The sequence below is a fragment of the Nasonia vitripennis genome (assembly GCF_009193385.2).
Source record: "Nasonia vitripennis strain AsymCx chromosome 1 unlocalized genomic scaffold, Nvit_psr_1.1 chr1_random0002, whole genome shotgun sequence".
NCBI classification, from domain to species: Eukaryota; Metazoa; Arthropoda; class Insecta; order Hymenoptera; family Pteromalidae; genus Nasonia; species Nasonia vitripennis.
This window is the reverse complement of record NW_022279588.1, coordinates 4,598,002-4,624,104: the sequence shown is the minus strand read 5'-3', so window position 1 is coordinate 4,624,104 and position 26,103 is coordinate 4,598,002. Positions and strand designations below refer to the sequence as shown.

Sequence of the window (26,103 nt, the reverse complement as noted above, 5' to 3'; positions counted from 1 at the left end):
ATACTTTTATTGTTTTTAAAAATTTTCCATAATTTAAATTAGGACTTACGTACCAAATTTGCGGCTATACCAGTCCAAGTTACAGATATAACTGAAATTTGATGATAATTCAGATATGAAATTAATATATTGTGTAAATAACTTATTTTCTGATCCTCCGGGGCCATCCACAAAAATTAATCTTTTTCATTAGAATGTATTGCTGTTTTTCTATTACATAACCTTTTTTAATAAAGTTTGCAAATGAAAAACCGAGTCTGTAGCGCCGTAGTGTTAAGTTTAATAAATCGTTCTACCGAAAGAAAAATTCGATCGGACTTTTTGATTTTCTAAAATCATGGAAATACGAACAGATGTTTACGCGTTCTTCGTCGTACTCATGCTATTGCAGCGCCAACCTTAAAATCTAATTTTACATACAACTTTTTAAATAAAGCTTGCAAATGAAAACCAAGTCTGTAGCACCGTAGTGTTAAGTTTAATGAATCGTTCTACCGAAAGAAAAATTCGATCGGACTTTCTGTTTTTCTAGAAGTTTGGAAATACAAAATACTCCGTAGAGGATTTGCAAAGCTTTTGCTCCGACATCCCCTTCAGTGAGTGAATAATGTTTGAATCATACGGAGGTGCTAATTGAGTAGTTTTGCAATCATTAGAGTAATTGAAAATCTCAATAGTTTCGTCAATTAAAGGTAAGTCATAATCACGTAACGTTCTAATCTGACATAGTTGTAACTTTGAAAAACGCGCCATAATATGGTAATTGATCCCATTTGAAGTATTCGCAAGTGAAGGCAAAAGTAGCACACCTGTTAGATATATTCGGAAGCTTTGAAAGTTATACCAAAGCAAGTGATCATAACCTTGCAATAATACAATCATTTCTTTGATCTGACACCACTGTTCGCGTAAATCAGTAAATCCTAATATTTCTATAGAATCTTTTGTTCCTAATCATAAATTTTAAATCAATATTTATTATACATATATATATGTGTATATATATATATATATATATATATATATATATATATATATATATATATATATATATATATATATATATATATATATATAATATATATATATATATATATATATATATATATATATATATATATATATATATATATATATATATATATATATATATATATATATATATATATATATATATATATATATATATATATATATATATATATATATATACACACACACACACACTAGTGGGGCTCCCCCTGTTCGCTCCGCTCACCAACCCCCAAAATTAAATTTTTAATTTATAAATAACTGTAAAAATAATTAACAAGAATGCTTTATCTTTGATAAATCTATATCTTATTTTTAATTTAATATAAATTACACACATAGAATTCACCATGTTCTTACATTTTATATTTGATCAATTTAAATCAAAATCCGAGCTTTAGAATCTTACTTTATTGCTTCCTCCTAGGGGAGGCTTTGTAATAGTAAAATTTTCAGTTTCGCTAAAACTTCATAGAAACGTATTTTAAGGTGTTTGGAGTTCGAATCGTGTGTTTTTAGAAAATGTCCGTGCGGATGGCTGTGTGTGTGTATACCGTCGTATTTCTGGAACCACGTGGTAAATAGTAATAAAATTTGACATGCATTTATGTTTTATGATTCTTCGAGAAAAAATAATTTTTCTAATTTTGACAATAGTGGCCTTATAAAACTTAGCAAACTTCTTTAAATTTACATTGGGAAAAGGTAGACTTTCTATAAAATTTCTAATAAAATAATTTTAGTCGTCTAGAAAGCATTGTGCCAAGACAGAATCATCACGTTTTAGTGTTCCATATTTAAAAAAACACCTTTTACAAGGTAAAATGTTGGCAAATATAAGTTTTGTACCTATCCTTATCATTTTGTATCTTAGTATTATAATCATGATTTCTCCTCTAAAAAGTTATGCAATCCTAAAAGAAATTGTCTAATGTTTGTAGTTTACAAAAGTTTTTCTGTATTTTTATCAATATACGCTAATTAATGTAGTGAATTCAGTTTTTAAAATGTCAAGTGTTAAAAATCAACACACTGACAAAAATCATTACTTACAAGAAGAACAATCAATCTCACTATAACTTCAAGGTGAAAATCTGCTTTGTGTTCTATGATTCTATCACATCTAATCTGAATGTGCTAAAACTAATCTAAATCATCTTGTGCAAAAAAATGAGCAAAATCATCAACAATGTATAACAATAGGTTATATGATTGTGTAGAGTTTCGCGGTGTAGTAAAATTACCGAAAATGTGTGTAGGGAATTTCCGTGCAGTAAATATCTGTATAGAATTTTCCGTGCAGTTATTTCTTATGTATAATTATTTTGTGTTGCGTGTAGGGTTATTTTTGTGTAGAGTTTGTACAGTGTCAATAAGTTGTTTTTAGTAAGTATGCATATGATTTACACTATACACATCGTAGACTATGTAGTAGACTATAATTTCATTAACTTATTAAATGGAATATAAATACTTGATTGATATTTTTTTTCTATGACGGAAATATATCAAACTTTACAATATATGATTCATTTCGCGCTCATATAAATTTCAAAATTGCCGCGGTTTCGTCGCCAACTTCCTTTTAAAATTTTAAGGTTATGTCTCGAGAATAGAATAGTCTCGAGAGTAGAATATCTCTAGAATATTATAAATACACAAATTATAATTTGATATGTATTATAGTATTATATTACATTTTTAATATTAGAATCAATTTTAGAAATTAAAAACAAATCAAAAAATTCTAACGATACTTTTGACGCATGCGCACTACATGAGCCAATCATATTGACGCATTCTTGGCTTCACTTCATCCGGTCATGACTTTTTTATATAGGGACAAGACGGCAAGTAAGCATTAAAAGAATAATTTTGAAAAGTACAACCTTCTTATTTTTTATATAAGATAAAAACCCGCTTTATGTTTAAATGATTCTTCTATATACTTAGGAGGAATTTTATTGATTTTTTTATTTATGATTTTGCTCATTTTTTTTGCACAAGATGATTTGGATTAGTTTTAGCACATTCAGATTAGATGTGATAGAATCATAGAACACAAAGCAGATTTTTACCTTGAAGTTATAGTGAGATTGATTGTTCTTCTTGTAAGTAATGATTTTTGTCAGTGTGTTGATTTTTAACACTTGACATTTTAAAAACTGAATTCACTACATTAATTAGCGTAAATTGATAAAAATACAAAAAAAACTTTTGTAAGCTATAAACATTAAACAATTTCTTTAAGGATTGCATAACTTTTTAGAGGAGAAATCATGATTATAATACTAAGATACAGAATGGTGAGGAGAGGTACAAAACTTATAGTTGCCAACATTTTACCTTGTAAAAAGTGTTTTTTTGAATTGATTTCATGACCTTTTAATGAGTTTCAAATAAACTTATAAAGAAATGTTTAAAGAAAAATTCAATTTGAATTACAACATAGCATAGTTAAAAGTTTAGGTTTGATTTTTGCAAAATCTACTACACCTGCACTAAAATGCTTTAGATAATACTTTATGCACTTTGTCTTTAACAAGTTTTAATAACTTTTTTCGTAATGAGCAGTATTTTTTAAGTTACTGTTGAAAAACCACATTTTGACCATTATTATTGTTAATAATAAACAAAAAAAGTATTTGACAGATGGAAAACCAAATTATTTGTAATAAGTTGCTCAATTACAACAATATCCAGTTAAAAAATTTTAAGGACATGATGCTAGGAGTTACATATTTGCAAAAACTGCTTCTACGCGAAAATACGTCAGATGATAATTTATGCATTTCAATATTTCAAGCAACTTTCAATCACGATGATTTTTCTGTAGGTGCAGTAGTTTTTGAAAAACCATGAATTTTCCGTTATTATTGTTAATAACAAACATAGAAAGTATTTGCTAGGAGGAAAACCAAGTTATTTTCAATAAGCGCTATAAATAGAACCAAATCGAGTTGAAATATCCAGGGGACAATTAAAAAAAAAACACAGAAAGGTAGCTAGCGTCTGAATTAGTATATAAGTAAGACTTCGCTATCTATATCTGCTGAATTTTGACTGGAATATTGACTGATCTGCTGCTTGATCAGCTCAGCTGGGCTTGCCCTTAATGATTATCGCATTAGCTGATCAATTAATTTAACCTGATAAGACATGGCACGGCCGTTTTTTTTATTCAAAATTATTACCGTTGGGTGTACAGCAATCAAGCTTCTTTACGTCTATAATACAACAGATGAGTCAACAGGACATATGATTTAAATTCTATTATATTTGTAATATCTATCAAGTAGCCTTTGTAATAATTAAAGAATCGTATGTATATCTATATAATTGACTGAAAGAAAAAAAAGAGAACCGGAGCGGCGAAAAATTAATTTTTTTCGCAAACTTAATTTTCAAACTTCATTATTTTACAAACGAGCAATTTTCTTAACAAAATTATATGGTAATTAGGAAGATCTTATGAAAATCTTTGAAATTATATACTCATACATAAACATCAACAGGAGAACAAATAAAATATTTACAGAATTCGTAAAACGTAAATAGGTTATTTATCAAATTTAAAATATAATAGGTCGCGGCGCGCTCTCGACGGCACAATGTATAAAACTTATACTTGCCATCGGGGCGCTGCCGCGACCCTTAATGTCTTATAGTACAAGAAAAATGTTTACTGTTTTTATATATGGATAATTGGTATTAAATCAAACCTTACGCGTAATTTTGCTGCCTTTTATAAAAAATTTAAAAAAGCATTAACATACTGTATATTATAACAATATATTACTTATTGGAACTATAAATTAAGTTGAAGGAAGCTACGTGCCAATGAATTGGCAGCGGTTTTTTTTATCTGTATTCCTAATTTCCGATCTGTATCGTTCCCTATTGCGTTTTATTTTAATTTAAGACATTTATTAACTACACCGTGCCGTCTGTTACTTTCTCCATCTCTATTCGTATATCCAACTTTACCTCTATCTTCATCGTTTTCTTTAACATTTGATTTCAATTCTTATCTCTATGCGCTAATCTACAAATTTATATTCTATGTAACTTTCTTTATCCTAATTTCTTTTTCTATCCACAGCTTATTTATTTTCTCTTCTACCTCTATCTGTATTTATTGTTATTACTATTATCATAATCATTATTATTATATTTTATTAATTTCTGACATTATCTGCGAGTTTATTATGTAATTATTTATTATTTATTTATTTATTTATTAACGTATTTATCTTTATATCAATCCCGATTTCTTTCCTTATCTATTTTTTTCAGATATCACCGCTGTCATCGATCTCTTTCTATATGTCTTCCTTTAACTTTTCATCCACGTCTATGCTTATTACAGCTTCTATATAACTTAATCTCGATTGCGATCCTTACATTTTTTTTGCTCTTTTGTCTTCTATCCAGTTCTACATCTGTCTTTTTATAAATTAATCTTTATCTAAATCACCGTTTTGATTGTCTTTTTCCAAATTGAATTTTATCTAAGTATTAACTTTATCTACCTTACCTTGTGTCTTTGGGACTTTAATCTTTATCCTTGGTCTCTATCGTTTTTCAAAACGCTTATCCGTCTTTATCCCTATACTTGTTATATTTACTATTATTTTCTTATTCTTCAAGACTGTGCATCGCGTATTATATCGATACCTCCATTTTTGACTATTTATTATTATACACTTACAATTAGTATTATATACTATTTCTGATGACTGGTTGTGTCTTTCTCATATCTTTGGGAGTTGCGAAGGTGTACAGAGTGCGAGCTGCGTGAGAAAATAAATGAACGTTGAAGATCGAACTTGTGATATGGACTTTGTCTTTATTCAGTTACAGAGTTGTTGCTAGTGACTATCTGTGAGCGTATGATTTTAGCCACAGTACTCCCTTGCCAAAAATGAAATCAGGATAAACTTGTGTTAAAATACAGATATGTTTTTTTGAATATATAACATCATGAAAATCCCGCTTGGTAGCGGTCCGCGAAGCGCACTTACCTCCCTGACCGTCGAGATGTTGACTAGTGTGGCGCCCTCTCGTTCTGGCTGGGTGCTTGTTGGCTCGTCTGCCTCTAGGATGTTCGTGGTGTCGGTGTTTGCTTGGTAGGCGTGTCAAACGGAAGTGGCGGTGTTGGTGTCGTCGAAAGCGGTTAGTGATTTAAGCCGCCTTCGTCCAAGGTATAGGTAGGTTTTAGCCTATCGATGGAAACCGTCGTGTCTTTGCCGTGAACGTTGACAATAAATGTTTTGTCGCTGCGGATATATTTATTATCAGCTTATAATTAGCATATAATCAGTTGATTGTCATCTGATTTGTTTCAGTAAGGAAATCATAAGATATAGTAATATTCACCCTACTAAAAAAAATCAAATGACAATCAACAGATAATTATATTAATATATTGATTGAAGTTGATAGTTTATATATGAGTTTATATCAGAAAAATTGTTAATAGCCTATGAAAAACCTGTGTACAGTTCGATTACCACTCCTAACATTGTATAGATTTTAAAATTATAGTAAAATTAATGATTATTATCATGTAAACAATAAATTATAAATTATTAATTTTATCAAAAGGGAAAAATATGACAATAGAATTGAATATAAAGAAACGATAAAGAAAGAAGGTCAATTTATAAAATTTTATGAAAAAAGTGCACGTCTAGGAAAAATTAGAGTAGAAAGTCACATGTATAAATGTTATTAGAAAAATATTTTCATTTTTTTAGAAACTAAAAATTAAACAATAAACTTATATTATTATTTTAGGTTACATTACTTGAGATATGCTAACGCCAACATCAATTCAAAAGTATAAGCTTTAATTTACTTCCAAAAGTTCTTTCAACCTATAAAAAATCACATAAATACATATATTTAACAATAATGTAAAGATTTGAATATTTATGTTAATGTATGAAAATTTTATACTTTATACCTTTTTGACACTTCTGAAGTGGTATCCAACTTTATAATTGTTGTAGAGTTTTTATTTAACGTAATTTTACTCAAATATCGTCCAATCCTGCAATTTTTAATTCCGAGGACATCGCCCACTTCATACTCAAATTTTGTATCCGCATTCCATAATACTAAATTTATCTAAAATATATATACAGGGTGAGTCATTTTAATCTTTAATCTCAATTATCTCGTTGGCAAAGCATGCCAGCGAAAAAAGTTTCGGATAAAAGTTTTAGGATTTTTCCCTGGCTATCTGATGATGACCTTGACAATGTCATTGAGCGTGACCTTCAAGGTCATTTGAAGGTCAAGTCGATTTTTTCAAATAGAAACCCCTACTTTTGGCACCAGAAATGGAAAGAGCGGGAAATTTTACGTTTGAATATGACCTTGCCTTGACCTTGAATTCAATGGTCAAGGTCATTGGTCATGCCGATAACAGTACAACTGGTTAGCTGAACTCGAATGCATTCAAGGAGAAAATGTTACCCACAAAAGTTTTCAGTTTTCTCCCCGGCTGACGAATGGTCATCTTGACCCTGTCGTTAAACAGGTTCTTCAAGGACATTTCAAGGTCAAGTTGATTTTTTGAAATGGAAACCCCTACTTTTAGCCCCATAAATGAAAAGAGAGTGACATGCGTTCAAAAATGAAAAAATTTTCAATATTTCCAGAAATTTTCAATATTTTCTAAAATTTTCGTAATTTTTTCAGTTTTCAAAAATTTTCAAAGTCATTCCATTATTTTGTATTAGTGTCAATTTTCAAAATTCTCGATGTAGTTAAGTCATTCCATTATTTTGTATTAGTGTCAATTTTTGAGAGTGAACTACTCTTAACAGTTATGTAGATAGCAAATTAGTGCAGAAAAGCTTAATCGTGTTTTTTACTTCTTGTAAATCGATAATTATTATTGAAAAAAATCTGTTTCCCTGTTTACTGGTCTGTAACAAATTATTTTGATTTTGATCATGGCTAATTATGGTCCCAACGAAATCGTTGATATGATCATGATTTTGGGAGAAAGTCGAAATAATTATGCAGCAGCTGCCAGACTTTATGCTGAACGCTATCCCAATAGAAGACACCCAAGTAATGTTACTATTCAAACCTTAACTCAGAGAGCTCGAAATGGAGCTTTTGTTCGTCAACGCCGTCATCATGAATACGACGAAAACGATCCTCGTGTTATTACCATTCTAGCGATTATTCATCTTGATCCTCACATTAGTACTCGACAAATAGAAAGAGAAATAGATATACCTCAATCAACAGCATCCCGAATATTGAGAGCGAGAATATATCATCCTTATCACATAACATTAACACAACAGTTAACTCCAAATGATATGATTTTGCAAGTACGTTTTTGTCGATGGGCAATACGAATGATTCAACAAGATCAAGACTTTTTCAGGCACGTTCTTTTTTCAGATGAATCAACATTCAGAAACACTGGAGAATTGAATAGACATAATTGCCATTATTGGTCAGATGAAAATCCTCATTGGTTCAGGCCCATAGACAATCAACACCGCTGGAGTGTTATGGTCTGGTGTGGAATCATCAATGGCTATCTGATTGGTCCTTATTTCTTTGAAGAGAACGTGAATGGGGTAAACTTTTTGAGATTACTTCGAGACATTTTACCTGAATTACTAGAAAATGTAGACCTAGCCACAAGGCTAAGAATGTGGATCCAATTAGATGGAGCACCACCACATTATGCACGCATTGTTCGTGATTATTTAAACACCCGCTACAATGGCAGGTGGATTGGGCGAGTTGGCCCAGTTGCCTGGCCCCCTCGTTCACCTGATTTAACCCCTCCCGATTTTTACTTATGGGGATATCTTAAGAATGTTGTTTATGCTCAACGGCCAACAACGCGAGATAATATGATCGAACGCATTCGTACAGCTTGTGTAGCAATCCCTCGAGATGTTCTACTTAGAACCATAAGACAATTCAGAGCTCGACTTGATCTTTGCATCCAACAAAACGGCGGAAACTTCGAACAATTAATCAATGGTTAACTCCAGTTAACATTCCATAAAAATACCAAAAAAATAACAAAAAGGGAAAAAACAAAAAAAAAACAAATAAAAAAAAATAAAACAAAAAATGGGATGCTAAATCCTTTTGACAACCTCCTCGATGGTGCATCCTGGATTCGGCTGATGTCAAAGGTAATTTCCGCACAAAAGATGATTTGTTTCCAAAATCACATGTTCGAACGTAAAATTTCCCGCTCTTTCCATTTCTGGTGCCAAAAGTAGGGGTTTCTATTAGAAAAAGTCGACTTGACCTTCACATGACCTTGAAGGTCATGCTCAATGACATTGTCAAGGTCATCATCAGATAGCCAGGGAAAAATCCTAAAACTTTTACCCGAAACTTTTTTCGCTGGCATGCTTTGCCAACGAGATAATTGAGATTAAAGATTAAAATGACTCACCCTGTATATAGTATAACAATTGGCTGAGTAATCGCCACAAGATAGATTGTTAAAAAATATATATTTATCGTTATATATACAAAGATATACCAAATCTTAATATCATTGAATATAAATTATATAAAGATTGATTGCATGATCGTAACAATTATATTGTTGTAAGATTTATATATTTATCGTTATACATACATCAATATTTCAAATCAGCATAATAATATTAAGATATATATTTATATGTATAGTATGAAGATTGGCTAAGTAATCGCCAAAATTAGATTGTTACCAAATTGACGTATTTATTGTTATACATGCATCAGTATTCCAAACCATATTATTATAATACTATTATATGAAAACTGTGAATATTGGCTGACTTATCGCTAAAAATTAGCTTCTTACAAATCTTTATATGAATATCTTATAGAGGACTCTTGAATTTCACAAAAGAGGTATACGCTTTGTGGTTGAAATGTCGCCATTTATTTTTTATTAGAAATCTGTATCATGATAACTAATTATATATTATTCTATATAAATTAATTATTTAAATGTATGTGATTAATTATAGTTAATTTGTAATGCGGGCGTTATTATTATAAATATTATATTGAGAAAACAACGACAGTCTCAACCCTGTTAAACGCAGAGAGCAAATATACTGTAATTTAATATTATATTATTATATAAAAAATTTAAAAAAATCGGCAAATAATTATTTTGTGTACAAATATTTATTCACAACTTCCCATAATCTTATGTATAAATTATTCATCTACCCTGAATATTCCCTCCATACTATAAATTATAAATAATACCAAATAATTATGTGCGATACATTTATTGACGACAGTCTTTACCCTGTCAAATTAATTATAATTCAACATGAATAATCATCTACAATAATATCAGTACCAGACTTGTATGCAGGAACAGGCTTGGACTCCTCCAAGACTAATAATGCATGCTTACAGACTTGAATTCTACGATATCGAAATCCTACCCTCACATAAAAGTATCAAACAACGATACGAAGATACTTCCATGGAAAACATGAAAAAAAAATATATATATATACACAGATTTATAACATTTAGTTTAAACGACATTGCGACTGATACAAATGTCTACATTATGTACATTTCTGTATATATATGTACATTAATTTCAATACTTATTGTATGAAAAGTCTTGATGTTAATTTGCGATACACATATTATAAAAAGAATGTATTTTAATTGGACTAAAACTGCGCCGATAAACTTGTAACGTTTATATAAACAATGAAATCTACCATAATGTATATATTAATAAAATATGTGGAAATAAAAATTCTTTTTTAAGCGTATAGTTATTTGCACCATTCCTTTCACCTGGACGAAATATACAGATTGCATCTTATAATATGCATAAATACATACAGCATTCATCATTTCATAATCAGTAACCAAAAACTTAAAAAAAAATCACATTTACAAAAATTATTAGTCACAGCATGAATCTCATCTAGACCAAATCTGCAGATTACAACTTGCGACATACATAAATATGTATAGCATTCATCATTTCATAATTAGAAACCAAAATCTTTCAAAAAAATATCATATTTGCAAAAATAATTAGTCGCAGCATCAATCTCATTTAGTCAAATCCGCGGATTACATCTTGCGACATACATAAATACGTATAGCATTCATCATTTCATAATCAAAAACCAAAATCTTTCAAAAAAATATTACATTTGCATAAATAATTAGTCGCAGTATTCATCTCCTCTGGACCAAATCTCAAGATCACCTCAAATGATTATATGTATTTCTAAAACATACATATGTATTTATGTTACATACATACAAAATCGTTCAAAAAAATATGATATTTGCAAAAATCATTGATCGCAGCATCCATCTCATCTTGACCAAATCTCAAGATCACCTCAAATGATCATATGTATCTTTAAAACATACAAATGTCAAAATAATTCAAAATAGTATCTAGTTGTCATATGAATCAAAATTCATGAAAATGCCATCAATCATATACGATAAAAATGCATTTTTATGAAAAAAAAAAATTAAATTAATTTTTATTTTTTTATATAACGCGGCCAAATGGTTAAGACATATTTACCGAAGAAAAAATATCCTTCACTTATTTATAACGTTTTGAAAGCGGTCGCAAAAAAGTGGACATTTTCGAGACACCATTTTTTTCATAAAATACTAAGATACAAAAGAAATCTTTTTTTTCGGTAATAAGTTGCGGACATGATGATACAACATTCTTACCGTAAAATATATATGATTAAAGTATTATTGACGAGTCGTGGGGGATTTTTACAAAATTACTCAAATTAGTAATTTTAATATAGTGTAGATAGATTTTTAACCGAATAATTTGTAAATTATTTATAAATTGTTGCTGATGAGTGAGTTAACGCAAATCATTAGGATAATATTAAAAAATTATTTTGTAATTGTAAAATTATTTTTATTTTAGTTTATTTATAGGGCTCTTGGCGATGATTCCACCGTTTTTTTTACATTATTGTATAAACATTTTCATTGATAAAAATGAATCACTATTATCTTTAGAACAAAATTCATTCATTTTTAACAATAACCATAATTTAGTATAATTTGATGTCATAAAATTATATGAAATTATTGGTAATTTTTATACAATAAAATAAAAAAAGCAAAAAAAATCAACGCGACTAAAGTATATGGAATTGATATAGTGCTTCTGACAGTACCCCTTGGGTGGTGTAGAAAGCTGTCTATTGTTGGTTATATTTTCACCGTTTATAAGTATACTTCTTTCTATAATACTATCTCCAACAGGGTGGAAAACTGTCTATTATTGTTTCACTGAATGATTATATATAATAATGATTGTTTCAAATAATTTAATAAGTTCTTTATACTCACTTATTCACCTTCAACTTAATGAATGTAAAACTTAATGAATATAAATAAATTGTCTTATAAAATTCTCTTCAAATATGACGGTCTCAAGCCCGATAACGCAAAAAGCAGTCTCTAAATATGCTAATTAAAATAAATTTTAAACTTTAAATATAGAACTAACAATATATTTTGAGTAAGTTAATTATAACAAATTTGTGTTATTTCTGTGTAAGGGGGGTGTGGGGGGTAGGTGTGTGGGGGGGGGGAAGTATAGCCAAAATAACTATATAATATAGGAAGATTGCCATTTATGCTTCAATTTTTTTGAATTTTAATTTTTCTAAATTTTTGCCGCCAAGTTAAATTGATTATTCAATCACTGGTTATCATGAAAATAAAGACGCTAAAATTTTAGTAAACAAATAGAAAAATATGATGTCTCATTATTATCTAGTAAGCAACATAACATTTTTATATTATCAAAAAAGTTATCTATGCATATAGTTATTTATTACTGGCGAGAACATTGACGTGATTTTGTTATGTATTAAAATTTTATACTGTTACAATGCCGCTACCCTAAGCGGTTCTTGGGCGTTGTCGTCCAGATCGGACGGGTGGGTGCCTATCACCACTATACAGCGCGTCCTCAGGTTGCAGATAGAGGAACAGCCCCTGAGAAAGAGGTTAGCTGCGAATAAATTGAATAAGCAGCCGCAGACAGCCGATAGGAACAGGCGTGGGTGTGATGAGCCCACACTGTCGAACGCATTCATCTAGAAACACTACGCAAGCACCACAACAAAAAACACTTCACATTATCACTTATCTCTTAATCTATCTATTTCACCACACATTACAAAAATGGGCAAAAATCCTGCTGCAGAGGAGGATGCGGGAGCGTTTAAAGAACCCATAAAGGAAGCTGATCGGTACAATCTAGATTTGGTAGCAATACAGGAATCGCGGTGGCCAGATGGCGGAGTACTAGCATCGGGTAACTACACGTACTTGTATGGGGTCGGGAGCGGAGGATCCCTAGGCACCGGATTTCTCGTAAGCAAAAGTATCATACATTCGGTTAAAAGTTTCAAATCCGTCAATGATAGGCTCTCGTACATCATCATCGAAGGTGAATGGTATAGATATGTATTTATTAATGTACACTGTCCTACGGAAGACAAAGAAAAAGAAGCTAAGGATCTTGTCGTAATATGTGATAATTTATACAGTCGTAATACTTAAAATGGTACTCGTCGCGCAATCTATTGGTTTGCGACGATTTCGTGCAGTCAGACAAGCTCACGCGAGAGCAAGCGTATCGCGCATGGCTCGCGACTATACTCTAAGCGCCTATACTACACTGTACAATCTCGTTCGCAGAGTCAGACTATACCGCACTGTACTACATATTTTCTCTCTCTACTACAAGACTCCGATGTGAGCGGACGCACTGCCGACTAGGCTATATTGCCACTGCTATTATAAATATATTAGATTATTAATTAACCTCACAGTGTTATTATTTATCCGCACACTCCAACAGATCTCTATTATAAAACTTTAGAGCAGGTAATCGATCAGTTCGCGTCTTACGACACAAGAATAGTATTAGGCGATTTCAATGCTAAAATAGGTAGGGAGAAAATGTTTAGACCTACTATAGGGAAGGAAAGCCTGCACGAAGCCAGCAATGATAACGGTATTAAGGTCATAAATTTCGCGGCAACAAAAGATCTTATAATCAAAACTACGTGTTTTAAGCACAAGGACATACACAAAGCAACGTGGATATCGCCGGACGGGGCCACACAGAACCAAATTGATCATTTTCTCATTGAAAAAAGACGTCATACTAACGTCCTCGACGTAAGGGCTTATAGAGGGGCAGGTAGTGGCTCGGACCACTTCCTAGTAGTAGCCAAATTAAGAGCTAGATTAGTAGCGAATCAAAATAGTAAGCGAACAAACAAGGTAGAAAGCTTCGATATTGAAAAGCTACGAGATATAACAGAGCGAATCAGGTACCAGAAAGAAATTAATAACAGGTTTCAGGCACTTGAAGAAGCAAACACATTGCCGGAGGGGTATGTCTAAATGATGATCATAAAATTTGTATTGATAAGCTGTTTCCAAATAATAGCATATTGTGCAACTAGGGGGGGGGGGAGGGCGATTTCTAACGAGGGTGAGATTTGAGCACGAGTTGGAGTCGAGGGCGCCGAAAGCGCCCGAGGCGGAGACGAGTGCTCAAATTTCACCCGAGGTAGAAATTGCCCTCCCCCCTTGTTGCACACTGTACTTTTTTTGACAAGTTCCTGTAAAGACCCGTTTTCATGCATATAGAGTGAATGGTAAGTTGCGCATTTTGAGTCGTAAACCACTCTCTTTTAAAAAATATCAATATTTTTCAAAAATTTTCAAAAATTTGATTATTTTTGAGTGTTTTTGAGTGTTTATGAGTAGCGGGAGGGAATAGCCATTCTCTCCCGTACGCTCGAAATGAGCAGCTTGCCATTCACTTTAGAGGCATGGAAATGGGTCTTTTCATGCACGTGTTAAGAAAAGATAATTTACGCATATCTTTTGAACAAGTACAGTATCAGACTAATTATTATGATTGCGGTGTTTTTGCTATAGCATTTGCAGTCGCTATTGTATCTAGTATTTGCCCATGCAATGTTCAATTTAATATTAGTAAAATACGAGAACATTTGATTAGAATGTATGATACATTAAATTTAACATTTTTTCAAATATCAAAAGATCATAAAAATAAAATTTATTATGAAACAATTGCTCAAATTTTAATTTTAAAAAACGTTACTTACGCAATAAAATTTGCAGAATTAAAATTATATTTTGATATAATTAATATTATATTATTAATTATAAACAGCAATAATTAACTCTTTTAGAAGCCAACAGAAAGAAAAAATAAATGCTAAAAGTCAATAAAAAAATAATATAGATAATAAAATAATAAATTTAGCTGGTAAAACAACTAATAATTGTAATCATCATTTTGAAAGAATCATACTGATGGATGTGGATTATAATGACATTGTATATTTATTAAATCAAAATAGCAAAAAAACTTCATTAAATCGAAAATTTGATTAAAACAGTATAATACTTTATAATACCTTATTTATAATAGATCAATAGATGGGATATTATAAAATACACAGATAATAGATCGATAAATAATTGATTTGTTTTTCCATATAGCCCATACTTTTTATTTAAATTCAACTGTCACGTTAACGTTGAAGTGTATTCAACTGTATACTGTGTTAAATATTTATTTAAATGTACATTTTTTAAAATGAATTATATTGATGTAATTTTTAGTATCAGATACATTTAGAATTGTGCATAATTTTAAATATTTTGATATTTCAACACTAAAAATTTGTATACATATATGTGTGTGTGTGTGTGTGTGTGTGTTTATATATAGATATATATTTATTTATTTATTATGACGGTAGCTTGGCCGTCATTATTATTTTAAGTTGTTTGTTGTTTATGCTACTATTCACCGATTCCGTCGGCTGTGCAGAAGGCACTAGATTCTACCGACTATAATCTATCCGCGCACGGACGTAAAGACGTATGAACACGCGGCGGTGATAGTAGTACTCAGGACGTCGATTCAAAAGGAGGAAAAGTCAATGAACACTCGCGAATTATTGTAAAACTTAGACTAACTGTTATTGGTGCTTGGCTTACACAAGCGCGCCAGACGGGCGCATGCCAGCTACCAGCATGTAGTCGAGGTGAGAGAGAGAGGAGGCTTAAAGTCGCCCGAGTAAGCGAGAGTTGATAAGAACTAGGCCGTTCTAACCCACGCGAAGATGGTCTTGGACGGATTGTCCTCGGTTCGGTTGACCTCGCAACTCTCGCACACAATAATCGCAATCGCAGAGTGTCTATTCGCGAAACGGAGCGGAGCGAAGACAGACTCGGAATGGCTCGCTAGCGCGAGCACAGATTTACCTATGCCCTCTGACACACTGTTGTCAACTCTTGACAGCAGTGTGCGAGCAGGTGGCAACATTGTACGTTGCTGAATTTAAATCTCTCTCTCGATGCTTATTCTCTCTCTGTCTCTCTTACTCTCTCACATGCTGCGCCTTTAGTAGCTGTAACAACAGAAGTATTATACAGAATGTTGATTCTGTCCCGGAGAGACGTCGTAACGTGCTCAACGTGCGTTAATTGCACTGGCAACCGTTACATTATGTATAAGAAAGGCTTCAAAAATATTTACAGTTTATAAATAATACTTTTCAAACTTTGTAAAATTTTTATTAACTATTTGTTAATTTATTTTCAAGTCACCCCTTAAGAGTATTTTAGCAAATATGCATTATTTTGGTTGTTTCCTGTTCATTTTTGTTATATTTCTGGTTCATTGCCGCTCATTTTCGGTCACTTCTGTGTCATTTTGTATTTTTTTATTACTTCCGCTCTACTTCCGCTCTACTTCCGGTTGATTTCCGGTCTACATCTGGCATACTTCCGGTAAACTTCCTGTTCATCCCAACTGAGGTTTACAGTATTGTTAAAGTTTTCCTTATCTAAAAAAGTCATGACCGGATGTTGTGAAGCCAAGATAGACGTTTTGTGATTGGCTCATGTAGTGCGCATGCGTCTAACAAGGAAAGGTACCCAACCCGAACTCACCGATTTTGATGATTTTCATATATGTTGTAGAACATAAAAAAATAAGAGACACGTATTTTTTTTTATCGGCTAATTTTCACTTTTAAGGGGTAAAAACCTCCCCTAAAGTTAACCCCCAAAAAGCGTTTTTTTTAAATATCTCGGCTTAAAATTAATATTTTTCAATGAAACAAATTGGAGGTTATTTCTTACAAAAAGAGCATGTATTTCATGGTGATTTGAAGAGTAAGGGTAGCATCCCCTATTTTTTAGGGGTTGAAAACATATATTTTTTGGCATAATTTTATAATAAAAATGTTTAAACCGACTAAAAAAAATTGGAAAAAATGTTTAAACATCCTTAATAACAAAATTTAGTTGACGTCTTTCGGTGTTTTCATAAATATTACCCCTAAGGGGGTAAACCACCCCTAACACAAAATAACTGTAAATATGTAATTCAATACATAATATTTCGTAGAAAGTTTGTATATAGAGGTTTTCGAGGTCGCTGATTACAAATCTGTTATCAGATTTTGAAAATTCAAAATGGCGGATCCAATATGGCGGACGGAAATATCGAAAAAAAATTTTATATAATAAAAAAGTTTTAAACGACTAAAAAATTTGGAAAAAATTTGTAAACATCTATAATAAACAAATTAAGTTTTTCGGTTTTTTCATAGATACTTCCCCTTAGGGGGGTAAACCACCCCTAACACAAAATAACTATAAGTATACTTCAATCCATAATATTTTGTAGAAGGTTTGTATATAGAGGTTTTCGAGGTCGCTGATTACAAATCTGTTATCAGATTTTGAAAATTCAAAATGGCGGATCCAATATGGTGGACGGAAATATCGAAAAAAAATTTTAACTTTCAAAAAAACTTGTTTACAAATGTGTGATCTTTGTAGCCTGTACATGTGAACTAAAGAGCCTTAAACCCTAAACCCCTAAAGAACAAATAGGCTAAATGGTTGTGCATTTTAACCAAACGACTCCAAACCCCTAACCTCCAGACAAGCCGAAGGCCTATGCTTTACCGTAGACACGAGTATAGACATATTACCGATATTTTATTCTATCATTTTGTATGTAACAAATAACGTCTCGTTTTATGTTTCAATCAAAGATTATTTATTTTTCTGCTTTTATAAATTAGCATAATTTCAAAAGTAATTTCATAAATTATAAAGTATTTCATAAATTGCATAATTATATAATTTTATAAATTCAAAAAGTCCACACTTTTTTGCAAATGAAAAAACATAGGTTTATAAAATTAGTTTATCAAACTCTTTTGCGTTTTGTAATAAAATTTAATGTTGTCAAACTTGGGAGTTTTTCATTGTTACAATTATTTCGTAAGCCAAACGTTTTTTAGATGAATTCTCGAAGTAATGATTATTGTATCTATAGTAAAATATTTACAGTCTGAAATACCATAATAATACTATTTGATACGATTTAATGAATTTATCAAAAAATCTAAATTTAATAATAAATATTATTCTAATTATTATTATTATTTTTCATTATCATTGCTATTATCAGTATTACTGTTATTATTGCTATTACAATTATGCTTATTCTTCTTCTTATTATTATTATTATTATATTACTATGATAATTTTTGTTATTGGTAAAAATACATAAAAGAATATTAATACTCGAACTTCATTTGCAATTAAAGAACACGTTGTTATTGAAAGGGAATTTTATATGCATTCATTAGTTTAATGAATGTTATCGTACATTCAATGATAATTCCACAGATAAATGTCTTTCACTCATAAAAGTTGTTGACAATATGTGCGAATCAGTATGTTCTTTTTTTAGATTGTTTTCATCGAGTATTTACCTCAGCTGCCTGTGTTATTTTTTAGGCAGTGAGTGAGTTTTGTGGGTATTCTAGTTCGATACCGGAAAGTACAAATAGTACGTCTTTTTGTTTGTCAGTGGTATAATACAGTTGTAGAAAATTTTCTTTAGTGATTTTATATAGATTTATATTATTCAATTTCAAAGTGAATAAAAGTTGAATAAAACCAAAAATTGAGTTTTCCGAACATCACAAAGTGGAACGAGAATTCTTCTCCAATGCATAAATTAATGATTTGGTTCAATTTACATTCACTCGTTTTATTCTGGTAGAAATGTAGCAGTCGTGCCTTACATGCAAAAACACAGCTTGTATAAATTTTACCGCTTGTTTTCATTTTAGATTGAAAAATGAAAATTAATCCGTTAAACGTTCTAAACTTATTATTAGCATACTTTCAAGCGTTAAACATACCAGATAGTGTCACGAATTATCACGAAACAGAGTTGGCCGAAAAAATAAAAGAAATTTTAATAGATGCAACACATGATTTCAACGATGTAGAAATGATTACTGATGACTCTTTGGATTTTCAAGAAGAGTATAAAGACCATAATATATTAAGACCATAATGTGGAAATAATTGAAGATGAAGTGCAACATCATTTTCCTGATCCGGATATAGCACCAACAAATCAATGTACAGCAGATAATGAAGAACTAGATTTTGAATACAAAAAGAGCTGTAGAATTTTGGAGAAGTAGCAAAACGAAGCAAAATTTAAGTCTCAAAACAGTGCAAAACAGATTCAAAAAAGTATCATCTATTAGTCAGCTACGTCGTTGGGCTCATTCAATTAATAAAGGTGGCACGTATAGAGAAAAAGTAGCACAAATTTGTCAGTATACCCTGGATAATTTTCAAGCAGCTCTCGACAGTGGTTCAATTATCCATGATGAAGATATAATTCGATGGGCCTTACAAGCTAAAAAAGAAATTGGTTTTGATGATATTAGATTCAAAGCTTCTAAACATTGGTTACTCAAATTTAAGCAAGCACACCGAATAGTTTCTAGGAAAATAAATAAGTTCATAACAAGAAAAATACTAGAAAGTAGTGCAGAACTTACGGCTAAAGCTGAAGCATTTATCGATGACGTTAAATCGTGTATACCAAGGATTGGACTCGAAAATTTGTATAATACAGATCAGAGCGGATTTCAGCTAGAAATGCATTCTGGAAGAACATTAGCAGTAGAAGGAGAAAAGCAAGTGCAATGTCTGGTACAGTCAATTTCAGCAACAACGCATAGTTATACTATACAGCCACTAATATCAGCTACTGGACAACTGTTGTCACCGCTATTTCTTGTTTTAAAGGAACCAAGTGGCAAGTTTGGCCCTATTGTAGAACAAAACATATTTAGACCAGAAAACGTGTACGTGGAAGCATCCAAATCTGGAAAATTAACAACAAGTAAGGGAACTAATAACAATTTTTACATTGTAATATCGTTGATCAGTTAATTAGTAAGTCGTTTAATTGCAGATCACTTCAAAATCTGGTTGGAAAAAATATTTTATCCCTATGTAGGCCATCACTCAATACTATTACTTGATTCTTGGAGTGGTCATTGTGACAAAGTTATAGAAGAAACAATGCCACAAAATAAAATTATTAACATAAAAAAAATTCCAACTGGAACCACAGGAAAAATACAACCACTTGATGTCTATGGATTCCGTATTTGGAAAAACTTTGTCCGAACATTTTCTGATAATGTAATGTTAATGGATCATGATATGAATTTACATGTGAGAAATAATATAATTAAACTTCAATCATTGGTTCACAACCAACTGTCTTCACCGAGATATATAGATTTGTTTAAATATTCCTGGTATAAAAGCGGTTACGTCAATGACAAACCAGATAAATTTGATAATCCTATAGATTTCAGTTTTGGAAAGTCTTGTGCAACACATTGTGAAATAGAAGGGTGCACAAACATTGCAATTGTACGATGTGGTTGGTGCAAAAAAGCATTGTGCTTTAAACACTTTTATGAGGACTACCATTATTGTAAAAACATCGTAAAATAATATATTTTATGCTCAATACAAAAAATGCACTATGGCAAAAGATAAAAGATTGTAGATTATTATTATTCTCTAATATTATAAACAAAAATACATTATAAGTTGAATTTACAATAAAGGAATTTCAATAACATTCTGATAACAATTTCTACGGAAATTATAAAACTGCTTCACACACAGAATTTTCTTGTTTACAAATTTAGGAATTTGAGGTGGTTTGGTTAAAAAGCACAACCATTTAGCCTATTTGTTCTTTAGGGGTTTAGGGTTTAAGGCTCTTTAGTTCACATGTACAGGCTACAAAGATCACACATTTGTAAACAAGTTTTTTTGAAAGTTAAAATTTTTTTTCGACATTTTCGTCCACCACATTGGTTTCGCCATTTTGTATTTTTAAAATCTGATATCAGATTTGTAAAGAGCGATCTCGAAAACCCCTATATACAAACTTTCTACGAAATATTATGTATTGAATTACATATTTACAGTTATTTTGTGTTAGGGGTGGTTTACCCCCTTAGGGGTAATATTTATGAAAACACCGAAAGACGTCAACTAAATTTTGTTATTAAGGATGTTTAAACATTTTTTCCAATTTTTTTTAGTCGGTTTAAACATTTTTATTATAAAATTATGCCAAAAAATATATGTTTTCAACCCCTAAAACATAGGGGATGCTACCCTTACTCTTCAAATCACCATGAAATACTTGCTCTTTTTGTAAGAAATAACCTCCAATTTGTTTCATTGAAAAATATTAATTTTAAGCCGAGATATTTAAAAAAAACGCTTTTTGGGGGTTAACTTTAGGGGAGGTTTTTACCCCTTAAAAGTGAAAATTAGCCGATAAAAAAAATACGTGTCTCTTATTTTTTTATGTTCTACAACATATATGAAAATCATCAAAATCGGTGAGTTCGGGTTGGGTACCTTTCCTTGTAAGTCAGGAAGTCTCAATGTCTTGTAGGTTAGGGCGCGCGAAGTGCGCTGTTCAAGCTCTTCTATTTTACATAAATTTTTTAATTACAGATATAAATTCCTCGATTGTTCTTTAACGACTTGTCAATGAACTTAACGTAAAGTACTGTGTGACCGATTAATGGCTTTCTTAGGCCTCTTAGTACCTCTTTGGCTGAGCATATTGGAGAGAGGGCTGTCTCCATTGAAGATGTAATAAATATTGGATATACTGATAAACATCCTCCTCCAGAACTTGAAGACTGCCTTATACATGACGACTGGATTTTATACATGTACTATTCACGCTATCGCAGTAAAGAATGGTAAGCTTCTATTCATAAAAAAGAGAAGCTTAATTTTGTAAATTACCTCATTTATGTTGATGGATGTTGATTCTCTAAGAGTATAAAGGCAACTTGCAAAAAGAAAATATACAGATGGGTGATACGGTAACAGCATTAGTAGAAGGTGAACGATAAACACATATGGGATTTATCAAATTTCTTTGACTTCTGTATTTTGTACATACAAATACTGATGAAAATAATATTGTTATTGTAGGTTTACTTTTATTTTTATATGATGTCATATTTAAACAAAACTATGATTTGACTTTTTGATTATTGATTGATGACAAGTTAAAGCATTAAAACAATTTAAAATTAGTGACAAATTATTTATTTGAGAGAATGAATTTTAGGGAGACCTGGTCCGCAAGCTCAAAGTAAATGGAGCCCCAGAGTTGGATGTCCAGAAAGCCGTGGCAGAGCTTAAACTGCTCATGAAGTTCCTGAAGTACAAGGAGCTCTCCTTGGTCTCCGATGCAACAACTTTGTTGTACCATTAAAGCAAATCTCCTTAGTGCCTGGTGAAACGTTTTCGTGCTCGAGGAACAGATGCTGGAAATAGATAATTCTATTCTCACTCCAGAATCTGCTTTGAAGGCATCTGGCCATGTGCAAAGATTTGCAGACTTGATGGTCAAAGATGTAAAAAATGGAAAATGGACTGGATCACTTAATAAAGGCCCAAATGGAAAAGGTCTATGCAGATTAGAAAGCAACAGAGGATACCAAAAATGACTGTAAGAACATAGTAATCAAACTTAATGGCATAATCAAAGACGAGATAGGAGCTGTACTTGAGAAGTTCAACATGAAAACTCTCATCACTTAAACTCATTTTACTAAACCCATAGAATTCAATCTGATGTTTGGTACACAAATGGGACCAACTGATCTGATCAAGGGATTCATTAGGCCAGAGACTGTTCAAAGCATCATTGTCAACTTTAAATGTCTGCTTAAATTCAATCACAATTTCTTCAAGATCTGGACTGATAAAAATGAGAGAATTCACCATGGCAGGAATCATATATATCTATGATCCCTCTGACAAGAGTCATCACAAGTCTGCAATCAAAAGGCTGTTGAGAGACGCCTTGTAGCCAATGAAACACTGGGTTACCTCATGACTAGAATTCAAAATTTCCTTGTAAAAGTAGGTGTATAATAGTATGATACGTAAAGCTGACATATTTTCCTTCTTAACTTCACTAATCCTTCAAAAACCTTGTCTTCTTACCATTTTAAATTTTTATTTCCAAATAGGCATATTCTGACGACAACACGTATGATGAATGCTTTACTAGTTCACTTCAATTACAGGCCATAAATTATTGTTGATTCTTTTATGTTTTGGAAAACTATGATAACATGTTCCTTGTGATAGTTTTGCATAACATATTGTGATGTACAACATACTTATTTCTTGATGGTTTTTACCTGTTGCTGAAATATGAATACAATTTATATTATATTCAGTAAAACTTGAAACATCATTTCAATAAATAAATAAATTGTAAATTTTAACATAAGTAAAGGTCTTGCCATGCCCTTTTAATTATTGAACTGCAACCTGGCATCCTTATGAGACTAATACAACTAAACTTTATTGGATGGACCATTGCAAATTATAAGCGAATATTACTTTTATACTGTAATCAAAAAAGACTGATTGTATTTTGTATCTACAAAGTATTAAACTATTATATTTCCTACCGTAAAAAATTTTACATTTATGCTTTTTTAACATTTTTTAGCAAAATATTGATCGCGAAAATGTCCGGGGTCACGTAGCACATCAATTCTTTTGTAAATATACATGTTTTTATTATGTTTCTTTGCAGTATACATGTACAAAAGTTTATAATCCTTCATTTACTGTAAACATTTTACATTTAATTATTTATGTTTTCAAACATTTTTTTAGCAAAATGTTGATTGTAATTATGTTACGAGGCACGTAGCACATCAATACTTTTATAAACACACATCTTTTTATTATGTTTCTTCACGGTATGCGAATTTCATTTGAAAACAATAAATAATATCTTGGTTTACTAACCGATAATTTCTGCAATAGTCAAGACACAATAATGTGATGGGTGATTTGAACGAATACCTTCTAATTTCGTTCCTACGTTAAAGTTATTTTTACCATACGGAAAAGCATCTTTCAATTATCTAACTGATGCTGCTTATGCTTTAGTATGCTCAAGATACTTTGACCAAGAAAAGCCACGTTTTTCTGTTTGCCATTGATAGTGCTAAAATAAATTGAATATTTTTAAACGCCGATGTGTGAAATCCAGACAATGCTGCTAAACTGTAAATGCTTTTAGACTGCTGTTCATAGAAGGGTGAATTTACTTATCTTGATATACTTTTTTCATGTATTTTAGTTGCATTATTTAAAGGGGGTCCGAAACCCAACCTTTACTGATCGAGTTCAGAGTCAACAGTGCACGGCAAAAAATGTCTTGAAACTTAACAAATGCAATTGATTATGAAAAACCAAGAGTTAGTTGCCCATCCTCTTATAAATATTTATTACTGTGCCAAGTAAGTTTCAAATAAAAATATTCTCTATTATATTAAAATGTGACTGTAGTTTCCGGCTATAAGTTCACTTCATCCCCAAAACTACCTCTCCTTAGGGGTTGGGGTAAACCGGAAAATGACCGGAAGTAGACCGAAAGTCAACCGGAACTGAACCAGAAGTAATTGGAAAAAATACAAAATGAACCGGAAGTGACCGAAAATATACCGAAAATAAACAGGAAGTGACCTGAATGATGTATATTTGCTGAAGTACTCCTGAGAGGTGAATCAGAAATTAAACAATAAATAATTAATGAAAATTTTGAAGAGTTTGAGAAGTATTATGCATAAACTGTAAATAATGTTGAAGCCTTTCTTATACATGTATACATATTTTAGTGTTGAAATATCAAAATATTTAAAATTAAGTACAATTCTAATTGCATCTAATACTTATAATCACATTAATATAACTCAATTTTAAATGTACGTTTAAATAAATATTTAACGCAGTATACATTTGAACACACTTGAACGTTAATGTGACAATTGAATTTTAATAATAAGTATGGGCTGTATATAAAAAATAAATCAATTATCTATTGATCTATTATCTGTGTATTTAATAATATCTTATCTATTGATCTATTATCGATAATGTATTATAAAATACTATACTGTTTCAAACAAATTTTCATTTTGATGAAGTTTTTTTTTGCTATTTTGATTTGATAAATATACAATGTCATTGTTATCCACATCCATTAGTATGATTCTTTCAAAATGATAAATACAATTATCAGTTATTTTATCAGCTAAACTTATTATTTATCTATATTATTTTCTAATTAATGTTTAGCAGTTACTTTTTCTTTGTGTTGGATTGTAAAAGAGTTAATTAATGATTGCTGTATATGATACCTCAAGTTTCGATATTAATTTTATCAAAATTTAATTTAAATTCAGAAAATTTTATTGCGTGAGCAATGTTTCTCATATTTAAAATTTTAGCAATTGTTTCAAAATAAATTTTATTTTTATAATCTTTTGATATTGGAAAAAATGATAAAGTTAATGTATAATACATTCCAATCAAATGTTCTTGAATTTTACTAATATTAAATTGTACATTGCATGGGCAAATATTAGATACAATAGCGACTGCAAATGCTATAGCAAAAACACCGCAATCATAATAATTAGTCTGATACTGTACTTGTTCAAAAGATATGCGTAAATTATCTTTATTCGGAAACAGCCTATCAATACAAAT

General features: G+C 31.0%; 1 protein-coding gene across 9 annotated transcripts in view; it reads right to left on the bottom strand.

Moving 5' to 3' along the window:
• Positions 1 to 26,103, bottom strand: part of Cox15 (COX15 homolog, cytochrome c oxidase assembly protein) — a 206,735-nt gene that overhangs the window by 162,905 nt on the left and 17,727 nt on the right. For 2 of the 9 annotated variants that reach the window (XM_032601201.1, XM_031928538.1), the window contains one exon: positions 23,533 to 23,738. In XM_032601201.1, coding sequence (XP_032457092.1) covers positions 23,533 to 23,535 — 3 coding nt within the window. In that variant the 5' untranslated portion in view covers positions 23,536 to 23,738. 9 annotated transcript variants of the gene reach the window in all.